The sequence below is a fragment of the Canis aureus genome, chromosome 20, assembly GCF_053574225.1.
Source record: "Canis aureus isolate CA01 chromosome 20, VMU_Caureus_v.1.0, whole genome shotgun sequence".
Lineage (NCBI taxonomy): Eukaryota > Metazoa > Chordata > Mammalia > Carnivora > Canidae > Canis > Canis aureus.
The window spans coordinates 45,050,679-45,071,145 of NC_135630.1; the positions used below are offsets into that span (position 1 = coordinate 45,050,679).

Consider the following 20,467-nt stretch of genomic DNA (forward strand, 5'->3'; position numbering starts at 1 on the left):
GGAGCAAGACGATGCCATTTTAACCCCATTTTTGTCATTTCAGTGATACTGTTCAGACTAGTCAGAACTGGTCTTTATGCTGTTGAGTCAGAGAAAACATTTGTCAGATAGCATATAAATCATAACCCTATCCTGGCTGGACACCATTGCCTGCTCACCAAGTTGCAAAAGCTGTAGGAAACTGTCATTTAGATTCAATTTGTGTAACATCTGACTTTAGAAAGAGACTGAAATACACTAGGGAAGAACAGAATTTATGGCCAAATTATTTTTCCTAAATATATATATTCTATTTATGTATTTCTAAAATCTTTTACATTAGAAGACTGGAGTGGGTGAATGTTATATATTTTATTTCATTTCTACTAGTATATTCAACAGGTATGGTAAAATATACAGAGATACATAGAACCAGAATCTTGCCTTTTAGGAAGAGAGATAAAGAGTATAATTAGTACCATGCCTTATTAGTTACCTGGTCCTTGAAGTCCTTTCAGAAAATGACTATATAATATGAGTATGTTCAGTTTCCCCTCCACATCCTAATGTGCCTTTAATTGTCATTTAAATAAGTATCTTATCATTTCTTATTGTGAAATGTTATTACACCCTGCTCTTCTGCATGCTATGCACTCCACTAGATACACTTTATAAGTTATTTGTAATGACAGCATTGTAATAGTCCTACTTTCCTGCTTAGAGTTCTAATTTTATTGAAGCTATTCTATTAAATCATATCTGTTGTAGATATATGATATCCATAATACATACTACTGCAGTTCATCTTAAACTATATGAAGTGGGGGTTTTTGATAAGTTTGGTTGATAAGTTTTTTGATAAGTATGTATGGAAGGCTTACTGATTTCTGACTTTTGCCTTTTTTAGCAGGACAACCTTGGGTCTCAGTTTAGCCACATGAGTCTTGCCCGCCAGCCATCTGCAGATGGTTCTGACCCTCATGCCACCATGTTCCAGTCCACTGTTGTTCTACAATCCCCACAGCAGTCTGGTTATATCATGACGGCAGCCCCTCCACCACCACCACCGCCGCCGCCGCCACCTCCTCCTCCCCCCCCACCCCTGCCCCCCGGGCAACCAGTCCCTACTGCTGGCTATTCTGCCTCAGGCCATCCTGTCAGCCAGCCTGTGCTGCAGCAGCAGGGATATATTCAGCAGCCCTCACCACAGGTAAGTCACCTTTTGGCTCCCATGGAAACCTCTTCATTGAAGATCAGTTTTAACCCTAATTAGAAAGCTTACTTTTAGTGTCACATAGAATTTGTGAGAATGTATATACAAAGCTGGTCATCATCTTCTCTTCTTTGAAGATTTTCAAATGCATACTGACAACCACATGACTGGTAGATACTTCAGTTGGATGGTTAACAGTATGCGACATTTGATTTTCCTTTTGACTGATTTGTTTTCATTAGTTCAAGAGAAACACTATAGGGTAAATACACTATAAAAATAAAATGATGCATTTCAGGAAGAAGTAGATTAGTTTAGGGAGAATTAAAATCATACTATTTAAGCTTTCAGTGTTTTCTCTACATTTATGTAGATATTCCTTAATTTTTCTCAGCAGTATTTTGTAGTTTTCATTATATAAGAATTGCATATATTTTATAAATGTATCTCTAAGTATGTAATGTTTTTAAATGCTTAGTGGGGCACCTAGGTGGCTCATTTGGTTAAGTGCCTGCTTTCTGCTCAGGTCATGATCTCAGGGTCCTTGGAACTGCACCACGCGTTGGGCTCTCTGCTCAACAAGGAATCTGCTTCTCCCTTTTCCTCTGACTCCTCCCAACTTCCACCCCCAGCCACCATGCACACTTTCTCTCTCAAATAAAGAAATAAAATCTTTTTAAAAAGAAAATAGGGCAGCCCGGGTGGCTTAGCGGTTTAGCACCACCTTTAACCCAGGGTGTGATTCTAGAGACCTGGGATCGAATCCCGCATCAGGCTCCCTGCATGGAGCCTGCTTCTCCCTCTGCCTGTGTTTGTTTCTTTCTCTCTCTCTCTCTCATGAATAAATAAATAAAATATTTAAAAAAAAAAAAAAAAGAAATGCTTAGTTTTCTCAAGGAGATAATTTTAAATTGTTTTATTTAAATTCAGTTTGCCAACATACAGTATAAACACCCAGTGCTCATCCCATCAATTGCCCTCCTTAGTGCCCATCACCCAGTTACCCCATCCCCCTACCCACCTCCCCTTCTTTAACCCTTTGTTCGTTTCCGAGAGTTAGGAGTTTCTCATGCTTTGTCTCTCTAATTTTTCCCCATTCAGTTTCCCTCTTTTCCCTTATATAATCCTTTTCACTACTATTTATATTTCACATATTAGTGAAACCATATGATGATTGTCCTCAGAATGACTTATTTCACTCAACATAATACCCTCCAGTTCCTTCCACATCAAAGCAAATGATGGATATTCGTCCTTCCTGATAGCTGAGTAATATTCCATTGTATATATAGGCCACATCTTCTTTATCCATTCATCTGTAGAAGGACATCATGGCTCCCTCCACTGTTTGGCTGCTGTGGACATTGGAGTGCAGGTGTCCCAACATTTCACTATATCAGTATCTTTGGGGTAAATCCTCAGCAGTGCAATTGCTGGGTCTTAGAGTAGCTCTATTTTTAACTTCTTGAGGAACCTCCACACAGTTTTCCAGAGTGGCTGCACCAGTTCACATTCCCATCAACAGTGCTAGAGGGTTCCTCTTTCTCCACTCCTCTCCAACATTTGTTGTTTCCTGTCTTGTTAATTTTAGCCATTCTTACTGGTGTGAAGTTATATCTCATTGTGGTTTGATTTGTATTTCCCTGATGGCCAGTGATGTGGAGCATTTTTTCATGTGCTTGTTGGCCATGTGTATGTCGTCTTTGGAGAAATGTCTGTTCATGTCATCTGCCCATTTCATGACTCAATTGTTTGTTTCTTAGGTATTGAGCTTAAGAGGTTCTTTATAGATCTTGGATACTAGCCCTTTATCTGATGTGTCATTTGCAAATATCTTCTCCCATTCTGTAGGTTGTCTTTTGTTTTGTTGATTGTTTCCTTCACTGTGCAGAAGCTTTTTATCTTGATGAAATCCCAATAGTTCATTTTTACTCTTGTTTCCCTTGCCTTCATAGATGTATCTTGCAAGAAGTTGCTGTGGCCGAGTTCAAAAAGGTTGTTGCCTGTGTTCTCCTTCTAGTATTTTGATAGATTCTTGTCTCACATTTAGATCTTTCAACCATTTTGAGTTTATCTTTGTGTATGGTGTAAGAGAATGGTCTAGTTTCATTCTTCTGCATGTGGATGTCCAATTTTCCCAGCACCATTTATTAAAGAGACTGTCCTTTTTCCTGTGGATAGTCTTTCCTGCTTTGTCAAATATTAGTTGACCATAGAGTTGAAGGTCCGTTTCTGGGTTCTGTATTCTGTTCCATTGATCTATGTGTCTGTGTGCCAGTACCATACTGTCTTAATGATCACAGCTATATAATAGTTTGAAATCAGGCATTGTGATGCCCCCAGCATTGGTTTTCTTTTTCAATATTCCTCTGGCTATTCGGGGTCTTTCTGAGTCCATACAAAACTTAAGATGGTTTGTTCCAACTCTGTGAAAAAAGTCCATGGTATATTGATAGGGATTTCATTGACCGTATAAATTGCCCTGAATAGCATAGACATTTTCACAATATTTATTCTTTCAATACATGAGCATGGAATGTTTTCCATCTCTTTACATCTTCCTCAATTTCTTTCAGAAGTGTTCTGCAGTTTTTAGAGTATAGATCCTTTACCTCTTTGGTTAGGTTTATTTCGAGGTATCTTATGCTTTTGGGTGCAATTGTAAATGGGATTGATTCCTTAATTTCTCTATCTTCAGTCTCATTGTTAGTATACAGAAATGCCACTGATTTCTGTGTGTTGATTTTGTATCCTGCCACATTGCTGAGTTGCTGTATGAGTTCTAGCAGTCTTGGGATGTAATGGGGATTATTTTAAAATTTCATTTTCCTATCATCATTTGGTCATATGTGAAAATAAGGTTTATTTTTGTGTATTGATCTTGTGTCCTGTGGACCTTCTAAATTTAATGATTCTAGTACTTTATTCATACACTGCTTAGGATTTTCCAAATTGAAGACCATTTCTACATATATTATCCTTTCCAATATATATGCCTTTTATTCCTTTTCTTGCCTTATTGAATTATCTATGTGCTCCGATGTTGAATATACACACAACACAAGAGAAAGTAAAATCCCTCGAATTCATTTATTAACTTAAGTTTTGAAAGTACATATTCTTCCTTGTTTTCAGTCTTAGGAAAAGCATTTGTTCTTTCATCCTTAATTGTGATGTTATCTGTGGGTTTTTTGCCTCTGTCATGCCCTCTATCAGGTTGAAGAAATTATCTTAGTTTGTAGGTGTCTTTACCACGAATTATTTAATCTTATGAAATCTCCTTTTCTGCATCTCTTGAGATCATGTGATTTTTCCCTTTTACTCTTTACAGTCAATTATTGTGACTGACTTTTCAATGTTAATGATAACCTTTCGGGGCAGCCCCGGTGGCGCAGCGGTTTGGCGCCACCTGCAACCTGGGGTGTGATCCTGGTGACCCGGGTCCGGTCCCACATCGGGCTCCCTGCATGGAGCCTGCTTCTCCCTCTGTCTGTGTCTCTGCCTCTCTCTCTGTGTGTCTATGAATAAATAAATAAAATCTTAAAAAAAAAATGATAACCTTTCATTTTGAGAGCACATTCCCACTTAGTCATGATATAATATCATGACTTTTTATATATTGCTAGATTTATTTTGCTAACGATTTCTTATGGATTGTTTTTAAGATTGATTGATTGATTGATTGATTGATTGATTGATTGATTTATTTATGATAGACATAGAGAGAGAGAGAGAGAGAGAGAGAGAGAGGCAGAGACACAGGAAGAAGGAGAAGAGAAGCAGGCTCCATGCCAGGAGCCTGACGTGGGACTCAATCCTGGGACTCCAGGATTGCGCCCTGGTCCAAGGGCAGGCGCTAAGCCACTGAGCCACCCAGGGATCCCTCTTACGGATTTTTTAATGCATGTTCATAATGGATACTGGTCTGTAGTTTGTGTGTAATATCCCTTCAGGTTGGTTTATCAGGATGGCACTGATACTGGCTTTAAAATGAATTGGATATTGTTGCCTCCTTCATTTCCTAAAACAGTTGATGTAGGATTGTAGGATTCTTTTTAACATCTTTTTTAAATGTTTGCCAGAATTCACTAATGCATCCATCCGGACTTGGAGTTTTTTTTTTTTTTTTTCTTTTTTTTTTTTTTTTGGAGTTTTTTTCTGAGGAAGATTTTAAAATTACAAATTCAATTTTTTAGGAGATACAGAGCTAATCCAATTTGCAATTCCTTTTTGGGTTGAATTTTGTATCAACTTAATGGTCAAATTTATTGGCAATAGTCAGTCTTGATATCCCCTTATTATATTTTTAGTATCTTAAAGATCTCTAGTGGTATCACCTTGATAATTCCTAAATGTTGATAATTTCACTTCTCTCTTATTTTTGCTTTAGTAAGAGATTTACCGGTTCCATTGATGTTTTTAAAAAACCAACTTAAGATTTCATCAATTTTATTATTCATTTTCTACTTGAATGATTTCTACTTTTACCATTATTGTTTTCTTCTCTTTGCTTATTTTGAGTTTCATTTGCCCTTTATTTCTGGCTTCTTAAGGTGGAAGCATAGATCATTGATTTTCAGGTTTTCTTCCTTTCTAACAGTTTTTAAATGCTACAAATTAAAAAAAAATTTTTAAAAATTTTTAAAAATGCTACAAATTTACCTCTAAGCACCATTTTAATTGCAATCCACAAAACTAGGTGTGTTGTTTTGTTATAATTTCGTTCAAAATGTTTCCTCTCTTTTTTATGTAGCTATGTGACTTTTTGACACCTAATTTATTTAGAAGTGTGTTATTTAATTTCCAAATATTTGGGACTAAGTACCTCGTTATTGATTTCTATTTTAATTTCATGTGGTCAGAGAACCTACTCTTAAGATTTCATTGTTTGGAAATCTCTTGAGTCTTGTTTACATACCATTATGTAGTCTTTTGGGGGGAAGATCCATGTGCACTTGAAAAAAATTTATATTTTATCATTTTGGTGTTTTGTGATTTCTTTTGGTTTTGTTTTGAGATAAGTTCACAAAGCATAAAATTTATCATTTTGAAGCAGGCAGTTTAGTGACATTTAGTACATATGGTGTTTTACAACCATCACCTCTCTGTAGTTCCAAAACATTTTAATCACCCCAAAAGAAAAATCTGTACTCATTAAGCAGTTAGTACTCATTCACTCCATCCCCGAACCCCTGGCAACCACTGGTTTGCTCTCTGTCTCTAAGGATTTACCTATTCTGGGGGATCCCTGGGTGGCTCAGTGGTTTAGCGCCTGCCTTTGGCCCAGGGCGCGATCCTGGAGTCCCGGAATCGAGTCCTACGTCGGGCTCCCAGCATGGAGCCTGCTTCTCCCTCCTCGTGTGTCTCTGCCTCTCTCTCTCTCTCTCTCTCTCTCTCTATCATAAATAAATAAATAAATCTTTAAAAAGAAAAAAAAAAGGATTTACCTATTCTGGATACTTCATGTTAATGGATTTGTGGAATACTGTTACCTTTTGTGTCTGACTTCTTTAGCTTAACATAATGTTTGAGAATTAATCTACACTCTGTAGCATGTATCAGTACCTCATTCCTTCTTATGTCTGAATAATATGCCAATGTATGAATATACCACCATTTGTTCATCTTTCCAACCATTGATGGATTTGGGGTATTTCCACCTTTTGCCCATTGTGAATAGTGCTGTTATAAACATGTAGGTACATGTATTTATTCAAGAGTACCTGCTCTCATTAATTTGGGGTATATACCTAGAAATAAAATTGCTGAATTATATGGTAATTTATGTTTAGCTTTTTGAGAAATCGCCATACTGTGTCATTTTAATATTCCTATCTGCAATGTATAGACGTTCCAACTTCTCCACATTTTGATAATAAAGCTTATTATTTACCTTTTTAAAAATTATTATTATTACCCTAGCCATCCTTTGGATGTGAAATGAGTATTTCATTAGGGTTTTGACTTGTATTTCCCTAATGATTAGTGATGTTGATCATCTGTTCGTATACATGTTGGCTAGGGGTGCCTGGGTGGCTCAGTTGTTGAGCCGTCTACCTTCAGCTCAGGTTGTGATTCCTGGGTCCTAGGATCAAGTCCCACATCAGGCTTCCCACGGGTAGCCTGCTTCTCCCTCTTCCTATGTCTCTGCCCTTCTGTGTCTCTCATGATAAATAAATAAAATCTTTTTTAAAAAATTTGTGTAAAAAAATATAAAAAATAAAAAGTGTGTGTGCATATGTAAATACACACATACACACATCCATACATACATACATGCATACATGTTGGCTATTGTCTGTCGTCTTCGGAGAAATGTCTGTTTTAAGTCCTTTGCCAATTTTTTTCAGGAGATGTCTTTTTGTTGTTGAGTTGTAAGAGTTCTTTTTATATCCTGTGTACTAGACCTTCATCAGGTGTGATTTGCAGATATGTTCACCCATTCTGTCAGTTGTCTTTTTGACTTTTTGATAATGTTCTTGATGTACAGAAATTTAATTTTAATGAAATCCATTCTATCCATCTTTGCATTTTACCCCTCGTGATTAACTAGTTATATCTAAGAATCCATTGCCAAATCCAAGGTCATGAAGATTTTATCTGTATGTTTTCTTTAAAGAGTTTTATGGTCTTTAGCTCCAATAATTAGGTCTTTTATCCATTTTGAGTTAATTTTTATAAATGATAATGAGACATAAGAGTCCACCATCATTCTTTTGCATGTGTGTATTTATTTGTTCTGGCATCATTTGTTGAAGACACTATTCCTTTCCCATTGAATGGTGTGGTACCCCTGTTAAATATCAGGTGACCATCAATGTAAGAATTTATTCCTGGACTCTTAGGTTTATGCTAGTCTGTGTTTCTACCTTTATGCCAGTACTGCACTATTTTATTACTCTACCTTTGTTATAAGTTTTAAAATCAGGAAGTGTGAGTCTTCCAACTATTCTTTTTCAAGATTACATTGGCAATTTGGCTATATGACTTGGGATTCCATGTAAATTTGATGGTTGGCTTTTCCATTTCTCAAAAGAGTCCATTGAAATTTTGATAGGGATTGCATTGAATCTATGAATTGCTTTGTATATTATATTATATTAATGAAGATTAATATTAAATCTTCTAGTCTTAATGAACATGGGATGTCTTTCCATTAACTTAGGTCGTCTTTAATTTCTTTCATATTTTACTGTTTGTTGTATTTAATGTTTTCTTTTTTTTTAATATTTTTTTTAATTTATTTATTTATGATAGTCACAGAGAGAGAGAGAGAGAGAGGCAGAGACACAGGCAGAGGGAGAAGCAGGCTCCATGCACCGGGAGCCCGATGTGGGATTCGATCCCGGGTCTCCAGGATCACGCCCTGGGCCAAAGGCAGGCGCCAAACCGCTGCGCCACCCAGGGATCCCTATTTAATGTTTTCTAAGTATCAGTTTAGCCAGTGTGATTGTTTCATGTCTTTTATATCTTTTATTTGATTCTATCAATAAGTGATAGTGGTTAGTCTATTTCTCCCTTAAATTCTGCCATTTTTATAACATTGAAACCTATATTAAGCAATTTATATGTATCATTTCTTCCTGATATATTGACTTATTATGAAATGTTTTTCTCTCTCTAGTACTATTTCTTGTCTTAAAACGTACTTTATCTGACTTTAATATAGTGACTTCAGCATTCTTTTGATGAGCATTTAAATGGTATGTCCTTTTCCATCCTCTTATTTGTGACCTTAATATTTCAAGTCTGTCTTTTGTATATAGTTCATCTTTGCTGTTCTATCTAGTCTCGTTAGTATGTCTAGTCCTCTTAGCTTTAATATATCTTTTGACACAGTTAGAGGTAGCTTTGCCACATTGCTCTTTGTTTTCCGTTTGATCTGTATTTATTTTATTCCTGCCTTTTATGTTAGTTAAACTCTTTTATTGTTCCACTTTATTTTTTCTTCGGCCTTTATACTACAGTCTTTTGACTCTTGTGTTTGTATAGTTTCTTTATGGATATGATACATATCTTTAGGTTATTACTATCTACTTCAAGTTTGTATGAAACTACAAGTAAAATATAGTAGTCATATTAACAATATAATTTTATTTACCCTCCATTGTTTGTGTTCTTCTTGTCATATGTATATATGTGTCAATGTGTATACATTATAAATAAAATAGATGATGGTACAATTTGTGGCTTAAACAATAATGTCTTTTTAATTAAGAGGGAGAAAAAATAATACTGTTATTTATACACATACTGAAAAGTATAATAATAGATTTAGATCTGAAATTAAAAAAAAAAGATCTGAAATTAGGACATACTTATTGTTTGTTGATGTGTCCAAGAACAATTAAGAGATCACATATGTATTCCATCTATTGCATCTAATGGTTCAAAAACAGAAGAAATATTGCGGTAAACTTAGGAGATTCTTGGCTTATAACTGATCTAGAAATTTTTTTTTTAAGATTTTATTTATTAATTCTTGAGAGACACAGAGAGAATGGCAGAGGTAGAAGCAGGCTCCCTGCAGGGAGCCTAATGCGGGACTTGATCCCAGGACCCTGGAATCACGACCTGAGCCAAAGGCAGATGCTCAATCACTTAGCCACTCAGGTGCCCCTAGAAATTCTGTATTCAACTGGTTTCCAGATGAAATAGGCACTCTTTAAGATGCCTATAGAAGTCTCTTAGAAGTATCCCAATTGGAAGGGTGGAACTCAAAAGAGCTTATGAAGCTAATAAAGTTAATTTACCACATACTTGTACATCATTGGATTAATTGTTCATTCCTTATTCCAAACTAGGTCAGATTACTTTAAGAGAAATGCACAGCTGAAAAAAAAAAAAAAAAAGAGAGAAATACACAGCTGATATAAATAGCTCCAGAAGGAAATAGAATCGAGCTAGTCTTACTGGTTTTTTTTCCCAGCTTTATTAAGGTATAATTGACAAATACTATTTGTATTGGCATTTTAATTTACATTAAAAATATGAGAAAAAAGAATGGAACCAGCACAACTGTGTTTTAGCGTGAGAACAGATAAGCTGGCTAATTTATATGATGATTGCAGTTCTGCACTCAGATTGAATGAGCTAGCAGTGTACATGTTTCAACCAATGTAAGTCTCAAAGAATATAAATTGCAAAATAAGTTGCATGGAGTTATATATAGTAGAGCACCATTAATGTAAATTTTTTAAATCCTCAACAATTTTTCTGTATGGATAACATATATAATAGAATTTTGAAAACATATATAGGATTCACATACACCAACTATAGGATAATGGGTTCTCTGTTAAATATAGGGCAAAAGAATATTGGACTGAGCCTTTAGCTATTTTAATAGTGTTTGGTTTTATAAAAGAGGGAGAAAAATCTGAAAAAAAAGTGGCCAAAATTTAAACCTATTAAATCTAATTGCTGGGCATATTAATAGGTGTCTTTTGTTATATATACTCCATGCTTAAAATTTTTTTCAATTAAATTTAAAGCTAAGAAAATCTGTTTTCAGGTGGTACTAAAAAGAATTATTACTCGTTACACTCTGTTGTTCCTCAGAGAAGACATTTCTGTTGCAAGTGAAATTGATTTTTTTTTCCCTCAACACTTATCCTAGATGCCAGCCTGTTACTGTGCTCCAGGCCACTATCACTCCAGTCAACCTCAGTATCGCCCAATCCCTTCTGTCCATTACAATTCACATCTAAACCAACCACTGCCACAGCCTGCACAGCAGACAGGTGAGTAATATTTCTGAGGCTATGGTTTCTTAGCTATGGATATTACTTTTTCCATTCTGCTTTATTTCAGTCCTACTATTAAGATATTGCCACACTCCATCTATCAGGGGTCTCAGATATGGTCCATATGAATATGCAAACCAGTGAGATTGAAAGAGTAGGCAAATCTTAGCACCTGCCAGGAAGTAACTGTCAGGTTTATATGCTAAAGTGTTCAGAGACATAATGAGAAGACTATACCAGGCCAAACAGAATGGTGAGCAGCTTCCTGTTACTCCCTGCTATTGTAGTGAAGCCTCCTTTGCAGCCTGATAGTCCACCTCTGTTAACAACAAAGCAGAGACAAGGCAAGCTAAGATGTCTCCTGAACAGCTAACCAGAAGCAAGGACCAAAGTGACCCAACTTTGAGAATCTAGCCTGGTGAAGATATTTTGTTGTCTTGGTCTCAGTATACCTTTAAAAGGAATGTTCTTAAACACCTTTTTTGTGTTTTGTTTTTCTGTTTGCCCATTGTATAGTGAAAGGTATCTTTAAACCAAATGCAATCTAATCCTAAGCATATCAAATATATTAAAACTCAAAAGATTCTTTTCCTTTTGCCCCTCTCAAATTTTCTTTAAGCTTTCAGTGAAAACTACTGTGACCTCAGAGTAAAAACAACAACAACAACAACAACAAAACTATCTTGACTGAATTCATTTCTTTGTATGCTTCCCACCTAGATTTGTACTTCTGCCCCAGATATGTAATAAGGTACTTTTCAGCCTTTCATAACTCTAGCAGTTGAAGTGAAATGTTTACTGGTATCTTTAAGGCCTTTTTAGCCTATGGTCACTGTTGGAGGTTCTCACACTGTATCAAAGTGACTGACTCACCGAGGCCACATAACCCTCCACCTAGGCAGTTTCTTGCTGTTGGTATGTCTTAAGGGGAGCCGCAGTTTTAGGAGAAAGACGCCTGCACAAGGCAATCTGATAAGAAATATTCTTGCTTCTCACTCCTGCAGTCTTCATTGATCCGCTGTTCCTCAGCAGCTTCCTTAACCAGATAAGACTCTTACTTATCACTCCTATAGGGGAGCTTTCACATCTTAATCTATCATTCCTAGGAGTCATCTTATACTTAGTATAAGGTCTTCCCTTTTTTTCTATTACTAGCCCTGTATTGTACATGTGGCAGATGTTCTTCCAAAGGATGTTGAGTACAAACATTGTTCATTTTAGCCAACTTAGAATTTGTCTTCTTTCTTGTCTATGACTCCCGTTAGTTCAGGTTTCCTGAAGTTTAATAATACAGTCCGCTTTAAATAATATAAATAAGTACAAGCTCTAATTTTGTAAGTCATCAGAAGTTGTTCTTCATATGGGAACATTCATCATGACACTGTTTATTAATTAGCTTTAAACATTTGGTTGTTTTATTCAAATAGAAATTATTTTCTGAGTTTCCCTGGGCCACAGTGACTGACTTTGCATATTGTTTTTTGTCTTAATTTTTTTTCTTTCAAAATTATAATATAGACTATTGTGAGTGTCCTGATAACAAAAAAGAAATTTGCCTTCACCCTCCCCATTCAGATATCTTCTGTGTGACTAATTAACTTAGTTTATTAATTTATTAATATAGCCTATTATTGAGGCAAGCAAAGATCCTTTACTCTGTGTAAGCTTACTAGTTTCGTTCTTTTCTATGGCTAAATTTTTATTTCTCCTCTTGTCAAACTGCCTACAGAATTAAAACTTTCAATCACAGATCAGACCAGTGTGCTTTTACAAATTCATCTCAGCAAAAATATTCCCACCTAATGGAAAACAACTGAATATGCCACTCCTCACAATTAAGGGAATAACACAGTATTTATGTTACAGATAGTAGGTGTTCTTCAGTGATAACTTTAATTGTGGATATTTTCTAATGATAGTTACGGTGAGAAGAAAGGAAACAAAAGGAAAGTTGCATATAGTACAGCCACATAAAAGAAGTATGTCTGAATACTTTATGACACCGTGTTTGACTCTAAAAGTCATCATAATGTAACATGTTACATAGAATTTGTCTTTCCAGGTATTTTATGTACAGTCCTCTTCATTTTATAGGCTTAAGTTAGTTGAATATCATTCCGTTTGAAGAAAAAAACAGAAATAAATCCTCAAAACATTCTTATCTGAAAGGGAAAAGAATTTTATTATGTAAGTACAATAGCAAACTCCTCTTTAAAGAAAAGTTCAGAAGTACCAGTGGCAAGTATTGTGCTGGTAATTTTAAAAAACCTTTTTATGGAGTTAGAATTTTAACTACAAGAAAGTTATAATCTAAAGATTTTTTTTGTAGTTAGCTAATGGTTATTTTTTATACTAAACCATACAGAAAATTATGCATTTATGTTTGTGTATATCCTAATAGAAGAGTAAAATGCAGTGGGAAATGGACAAGGCAATTTTTTTTCTGATTTATTTTAATAATTTATAGCAGTTTCTGTCTCAGTAATTTACATTTTTATATGTAAACAGCATACTTTCTTATTCCTTTTGTCTTTTTCTTATACTTCCCTACATACATCCCACCATCCCAATCTGATTAAAATTAGAAATAATTTGTTAATATCTCTTACGTTTGTTTCTTGTCAAACAACACTAGTGAAGAAGCATGTTATTTTCTTTTATTACATAAAAAGTTAAAACTAATTGTGCAACCAAATAATGAATACATTAACAGATTTGGAACAATTTTTCTTCACGGGGCACAAATAATTTTTACACGTTTATATATGAATTTAAAGAGATTTTCCTCTAACTTAAGAAACCCAATTAAATTAAAGTAGTCAAAAATAGGGATCCCTGGGTGGCGCAGCGGTTTGGCGCTTGCCTTTGGCCCAGGGCGCGATCCTGGAGACCCAGGATCGAATCCCACATCGGGCTCCCTGCATGGAGCCTGTTTCTCCCTCTGCCTATGTCTCTGCCTCTCTCTCTGTGTGTGTGACTATCATGAATAAATAAATAAAATATTTAAAAAAATGAAAAAAAAATAAAGTAGTCAAAAATAAATAAATAAAAATAAAAATAAAAAATAAAAAATAAATAAATTAAAGTAGTCTATTCCCCACCCCCCACTGAATTAAGTATTCTTAAACCAGGGGATATTGCAAGAGAAATATAAAATTTTCTGTTATTTTCCCTTTTGGGGGGCAGGAAGGAGGTTGGGGAGATATCTCAAAGAAAAAATGCTTTGGTCTTCTATATGTGTGCCAGAGGTCCACAGTAGTTACTGATTCCCTTAAAAACCTCCCACCTATTAAAGGAATTGAATTGAAAACAGTGCTGACACTACTGCTGAGGAATGAATATACATATCTTGTGTTATGAATGTGAAAGTGTCATGGTCTTTTAAAACAAGGTTAACTCAACCCCAGTCAATAGGAGCAGAAGAAATGCTGGCTACATGAGGCTTTTCAGACACAATGGATTGTATTGTGAAAGAAAACTAATAAGTAGGAGTAAAATCCTATATATTTTTACCTTTATTAGGTCTGTTACCTAAAACTTCTGGGTTTCGATTTACTTACTTGCAAAGTAAAGGAAGTTTACTGTATTGTCAGTTGAAGCTTCTGTGTACTCTAAAATTCCATGTTTCTGTGCTTCTGTCTTATGTGAGTGAGTCCTAATTAGTTCAGAAAGGTAGAATATTGGAAGATTGGTTTGCAATAGCTTAGTGACTTACTGTCATGTCAGTAACAGAAGTCACACAGGCAGCAATTTCAAAAGATATGGTTATTTGCCAGTTGGAATAATAAGGATTTATTATTTTAACCCTTTATCATAAAGTTTACAGCTTGAATACTATAAAGTATACTACATGTAAGGAGCTTAATATAAAGAAACCTATTCCTGCACATAGTAGTTAAAGCAAAGATTTGGGGTTTATGAGGCCCCCGGCTGTTTTCTGTGTAGCTGCTTTCATTCTTATGACTGTTTTTTGAAAGGTTTGCAGCTTTACCATATATGTTTAATATTTTGCAATAATTGGCCTTGTTCCTGAGCTGTTGGATTCGGGGCCGTAGCACTGTCTGAGAGGTTTACATTTCTCACAGTGAACCGGTCTCTTTTTCAGCTGCTTCCTGGCTTCTTTTTACTCAGGTTTCCACTGCTTTTTTTTTTAATGCTGTATTAAGGTATTAATATTTGCTTATATTTTCCATTATAATGCCTTTTAATTATGCATCATACTCAGAAATAGGGATATGAGTTTAAATGACAACCTTATCTTAATATAACTTAACTTTTAAAACTTTGTGAAAGCTATTGCTTTAATTTCTTTTCCAAAGCAGATTTGAATGGCAGATTCAGTTTGGTTTACAGCTTTTCTTAAAAATCTAATGTCTTCAGCATGCCAAACTCATTAGCAAAAGTTGAGTACATCTCTTTCTCTATTGCTACATAATTTTTAAGGAATATTAGTGTGCATTAATGCATGCCATCTAATGGACCTAAGATACCTAAAAGCATCTGAAACTACTTGGGCTCTGACCAGGGATATAATTCAACTTTTCCCCCAAACTGTGACATTATATGCATGTGGGAAGCAAAATGACTGTAAAATGAAATGTCATTTTAGTTTTGCAGCCCGTTAAGAAATTCAAAGAATATCTATGCATTATATTGTCAATGTTAGCTTTTTAAGTAACTCAGAACTGTGTGTTTCCAATTAAGCTTCGTTACCAGCAGACTATGGTAGGTTCCGGATGAACCACAGCATAGAAGAAACATTTTAGGATAAACAGTCTGTAACATGTGGAGAGTATTGGCAACATTGTAGAGCACAAATTGAAAACTAACTTGGTGTTAAAGGCTAGCAAGGAAGAAATGGACATACTTAAGTACCAGAGGGATATTAACAGGGGATTTAGCTGTGTTAAATAGGGACTTTGATACAAAGTTAGTTTCTTTACTGCCATCTTTTTACTCAAGTAATAGGAATTTTGCAATGATGTTACTACTTTCATGATGGCTCTGGTTATCCTTGTTTTTTCATTGACTCTGCAAGCTTTTCTGAGTATTGTGTGACCAGCACAGAATCAGACATTGTGTAATACCTACAAATCCACCTATTTCCCTTTTCCCTTCTCCATTAACCTGCCGCCACTGAAACCTGGAGCCAAAAGTATCTGGTAAGTACCCACAGATTTCCTTGAGCTGTACAGACTCTTCCATAGGGTCATCCTTTAAATAGCCCTGAGCTATAACCTCTATGTGGCTGTTTTTATTAGATTCAGGTTTTTTGTGTTTGTGTTTATGTTTATTTCAGGCACAGAACTAGTGGAGCAGAAGGTAATACAGGAGAAAGAATAGTGAAGGTGTGCTGGCATTTGCATCTTCTAAATTCACCTAAGAGGCTATCCTTAGTTGAACTTAACAGCACACCAAAAATGTGCTACAGGAGTGTAAGACAAGACAGACTGAGATTACAAACTTGAGGTTTTGATGGTTTGGAAACAGTTCATCTAAATTATATTGTGGATATCTAGTTCCAGATAAACTTAGAGTTGGCAAAATGGCTTATCAAAAAAAAAAAAGAAAGAAAGAAACTACCCTCACAATGTTTCTGCTATACAAGTTTAGTTTTAAAACCTTTAATGAAATCACCTTAGATTTAGAGCTGTTCTAACTAAACAGCCCTTCAATTATTTTTATTATCCTCCTCATTTTGTCTAATTCATATTACTAAAAATGCTTCCCTTTAACGCAATTGCTGTTCAGGTCACCTGCATAAAGTAAAACTAGCCTATTAAAGCCTGTGCAATACTTTTCTGCTGAGCACTGTGTTTCCTTCTTGCTCTCTTCTCTGTTGAAGTGAAAGAGAGTTAAAAATAGAATATTCTTTGGAGCCCTCCAGGGAAGTGCCTAAGCCATCAATTTATATTGTCCTAGTTCTCTTTGCTTGCAGAATTGATTGTGCCCTCCTCTGAACGTGCTGGAAGAAATGGAGTAATATTGCAGCAGTGCAGTCCTTTAACAAAGGAGAATGACAATGTTAAATAACACCTCTGTTGAGGTCTGGATGTTTATTCTGTTGTTTGGTATCACTTATGTTGGCTTTGCTAACTTTACAAAATACATGTTTTCCCACAATACTGACACAAATTTCTACAGATGATATAGATCCTATTTTCCTCTTACTTCCAGTTTAAACCCAAATAGATCACAGGAAGGATTTGGTGGGATTTTTTAAATTTCTGATATGCTGAAACACTTACTATTAAAAAGAAAGAATAATTTATCTGTAACCAAGTTGGTGATACATTAAGTGTTGGAATACTGGAAATTCTCTTCTCTTAGAATTTTTTTTCTTAACTTTTTATTTAAATTTCAGTTAGCTAACACAGAGTGCAATATTAGCTTCAGGAGTAAAATTTAGTGATTCATCACTTACTTACAACATGGAGTGCTCGTCACAACAAATGCCCTCCTTAATACCCATCTCTTTTTGGATTTTTTTTTTTTTTAAGTTTATTTATTTAATCATCTCTACACCCAATGTGGGGCTGGAACTCAGGACTCTGAGATCAAGAGTCACATGCTCTTCCAACTGAGCCAGTCAGGTGCCCCTACCTATCACCTATTTAACCCATCCCTCCACCCACCACCCCTCCAGTAATTGAATGGTACTTTTCATTCTCTAGGAGTCTACTTCCTCTTTCCCAATCTTGAACTTTCTCCCTCTTTTCTAGATTTTTTTTAGGTTTTTTAGATTTTCTAGGTTTTTTTTTTTTTTTTCATACTTGGCAATCTTTACCATCTAAACTATCAGAACTATGTCCCTTCCCTTATTTATTTATTTATTTATTTATTCATTCATTCATTCATTCATTCATGAGAGACAAAGAGAGAGGCAAAGACACAGGCAGAGGGAGAAGCAGGCTGTATGCAAGGAGCCTCATGTGGGACTTGAACCCGGGAATCCAGGATCCGCACCCTGAGCCAAAGGCAGGCGCTCACCCACTGAGCCACCCAGGCATCCCCCTTCCCTTTTAGACTGAGTAATTAAATAAAGAACTTGAATCACAGTGCCACTTCTCTACTAAGTGCCACTGTGTAACAGTTGATGCTTAGCAGTGTGAGATCCTTTGTTTACACACAGATTCAGAGGTATTTGTGAACAAATTGAACAGTTCTTTTAAATGTAAATTTTATTTACCAAGTGTACATAAAGTGAGGTATACCTGTGATTAGATGATCCTTTATATTATGTTGCTATTAAATTATTAAATTATTAATACTTTGTTTTGCATAGACATTGGTAAGGTTCTTAAATTTGATTAGTAGAATGATGTGATAGATTTTTTTGTTTTTAGTGTTTTCCAACTGTTTATTTCTAGTTTTCCTTGCAGTTTTACTAACTAACCAACATAGATCCCACGGTCTTATGTCACCTAAAAGAAGTAGATTAATTCTTTTTACAACTTTTTTTTTTTTTAATTAATCTCTACACCCAACGTGAGCCTCAAACTCATGACCCGGAGATCGAGAGTCACACATTCTTCTGACTAAGCCAGCCAGGCACTTAAATCTTTTTGCAGCTTTTAATATCCTGTCCTTTGGAGAGTATACTCCAAAATTATATACTTTTCAACTAGTTACTAGATTGTGGTTTTTGTTGATGTCATTATTGGAATGAATGGTCAGACATCTCATTGTGACTTCTAGAAAAATGTTCGGGTACCTATCCAAATTACTAATAGAATTTCCCTTCTGGGGTGCCAGTCATACAGAGTATCAAAAGTTAAATGATGCTTTTTTTCAGCCATGACAGACTTAGAAAGATTCCTCAGGCCCTGGCAGCTTCCTGCCTTGTCTGGTTCATACCTGGTGAGTTTTCCTGACTCAAATATGAAAATGAATGTAAAGCTAATCAGTGTATAGAAAAGAATCATTGCTTCACAAGAACTTCAGACTTAATCCATGATACAGAATGTGGCCCTTTGTACACAGGCATCCAGGTTAAAGCTAGCTTTGCCCCACTGGGTAATGTCTGATTTCTTGGTAAAGCAACTCAACTATTCAGAGAAGACAGCCAAGTTATGACACTTCTGTTAGATCTTGTGTGGATTCATCTGAGAGATAGCAACAGAGTATACATTTTGAGCAAACTCAGTCTTTGAAGCAAAATAGCAAAGCTAAACCTCAGCAAGGAACATTGAAGTTTGGCATGAAAATACTGAGGTTGAGAGACACAGACCAAGGGACTTGAGCCTGAATATGTCACCATTTGAACCTCCTTTTCCTCTTTCAAGCTCTTCACATATATGCAAGATCTAATTATAATAAGGCAGGGAAGTGTAAGCTTGAAATACAAGAGGTCACAACTGTGCATCTTGAGAGTATTGGGCAAAAACAAGTAAAAGTCCCTCCCAAGGAGAGGACATTGTGGGCTGATCTTTGAAACTCTGATAAATGGTCTTTTTTTAGCTCTGAATTCACATAACTACCATCTGGACTGGAAAAGTTCAACTTTTCACTCTGATTCCTATTTTGGGTAACCTCATTTATACCTATAAATAATCTTCAAATGAAAAAAATTCCCTGGTTGATTGACTATTTGCAATAATTTTTCCCTATAATTAAATTTATCTTGAGGATTAAGTATCTTAAACTACAGTAAAAGTCTTCATTAACCAAAATGCTCAGAAAATGGAAAGAGATCAAGTTATTTAGTGTTCCACTTATTTAAGCAGTATTATTACTCTAATACTCTTTCTACTTCAGCATTTGTCCCTGAGAAAAGTAAAGTTTAGGATCAAACTAACTATGTGCAAATCCTCTCTGTGCTATTGTTTCTTCTTTTCAAAAAATGAGAATAATTACACCTATTTTCATAAGAATATAAGTGTTAGTATTGTTACCTTGTGGTACCATTGAAAAAAATGAACATTATATAATATTCTAAATGAAAAGGCATAGGAATTTTGGACTAAATTTGTGTTTGGTACGAATTCCAGAGTGGCCAGAGAAGACTGACATAGTTTGTTCTAAAATATTTAGTCTTTTTGTCTTGTTAGCTTCTTAATTCATGCCTTTTCCTTAAAGTACAACAGATGTCACATCAGCTAAATTTTTTCCTCATCCTCGGATTGTTAACTTGAGGTCTAAAATATGTTCTAAGAAAATTTACTTAAATCCTTCCCATCTTTTTTTGTTTTTGTTTTTTTAAATTCAATTAATTAACATATAGTGTATTATAGTTTCAGAGGCAGAGTTCATTGATTTATTAGTCTTGTATATATAATACCCAATACTCATTACATCATGTGCCTTTCTTAATGCCCATCACCCAGTAGCCCCATCCCCCGACCCCCTACCCTCCAGCAACCCTGTTTGTTTCCTATGATTAAGTCTTTTATGGTTTGTCTCCCTCTCTAATTTTGTCTTGTTTTACTTTTCCCTCCCTTCCCCTATGGTCCTCTTGTTTTGTTTTGTTTTGTTTTGTTTTGTTTTGTTTCTTCAGTTCCACATGTGAATGAGATCATATGATAATTGT

At 35.3% G+C, this 20,467-nt stretch overlaps 1 protein-coding gene across 15 annotated transcripts in view; it reads left to right on the plus strand.

The window, feature by feature from the left end:
* Positions 1 to 20,467, plus strand: part of R3HDM1 (R3H domain containing 1) — a 125,759-nt gene that overhangs the window by 47,065 nt on the left and 58,227 nt on the right. For 11 of the 15 annotated variants that reach the window (XM_077861498.1, XM_077861503.1, XM_077861508.1 and 8 more), the window contains 2 exons: positions 887 to 1,189; positions 10,812 to 10,935. In XM_077861498.1, the coding sequence (XP_077717624.1) occupies positions 887 to 1,189; positions 10,812 to 10,935 (427 nt within the window). The remainder of the gene's footprint in view (positions 1 to 886; positions 1,190 to 10,811; positions 10,936 to 20,467) is intronic. The other 4 variants (XM_077861499.1, XM_077861504.1, XM_077861502.1 and 1 more) reach the window with 1 other exon arrangement.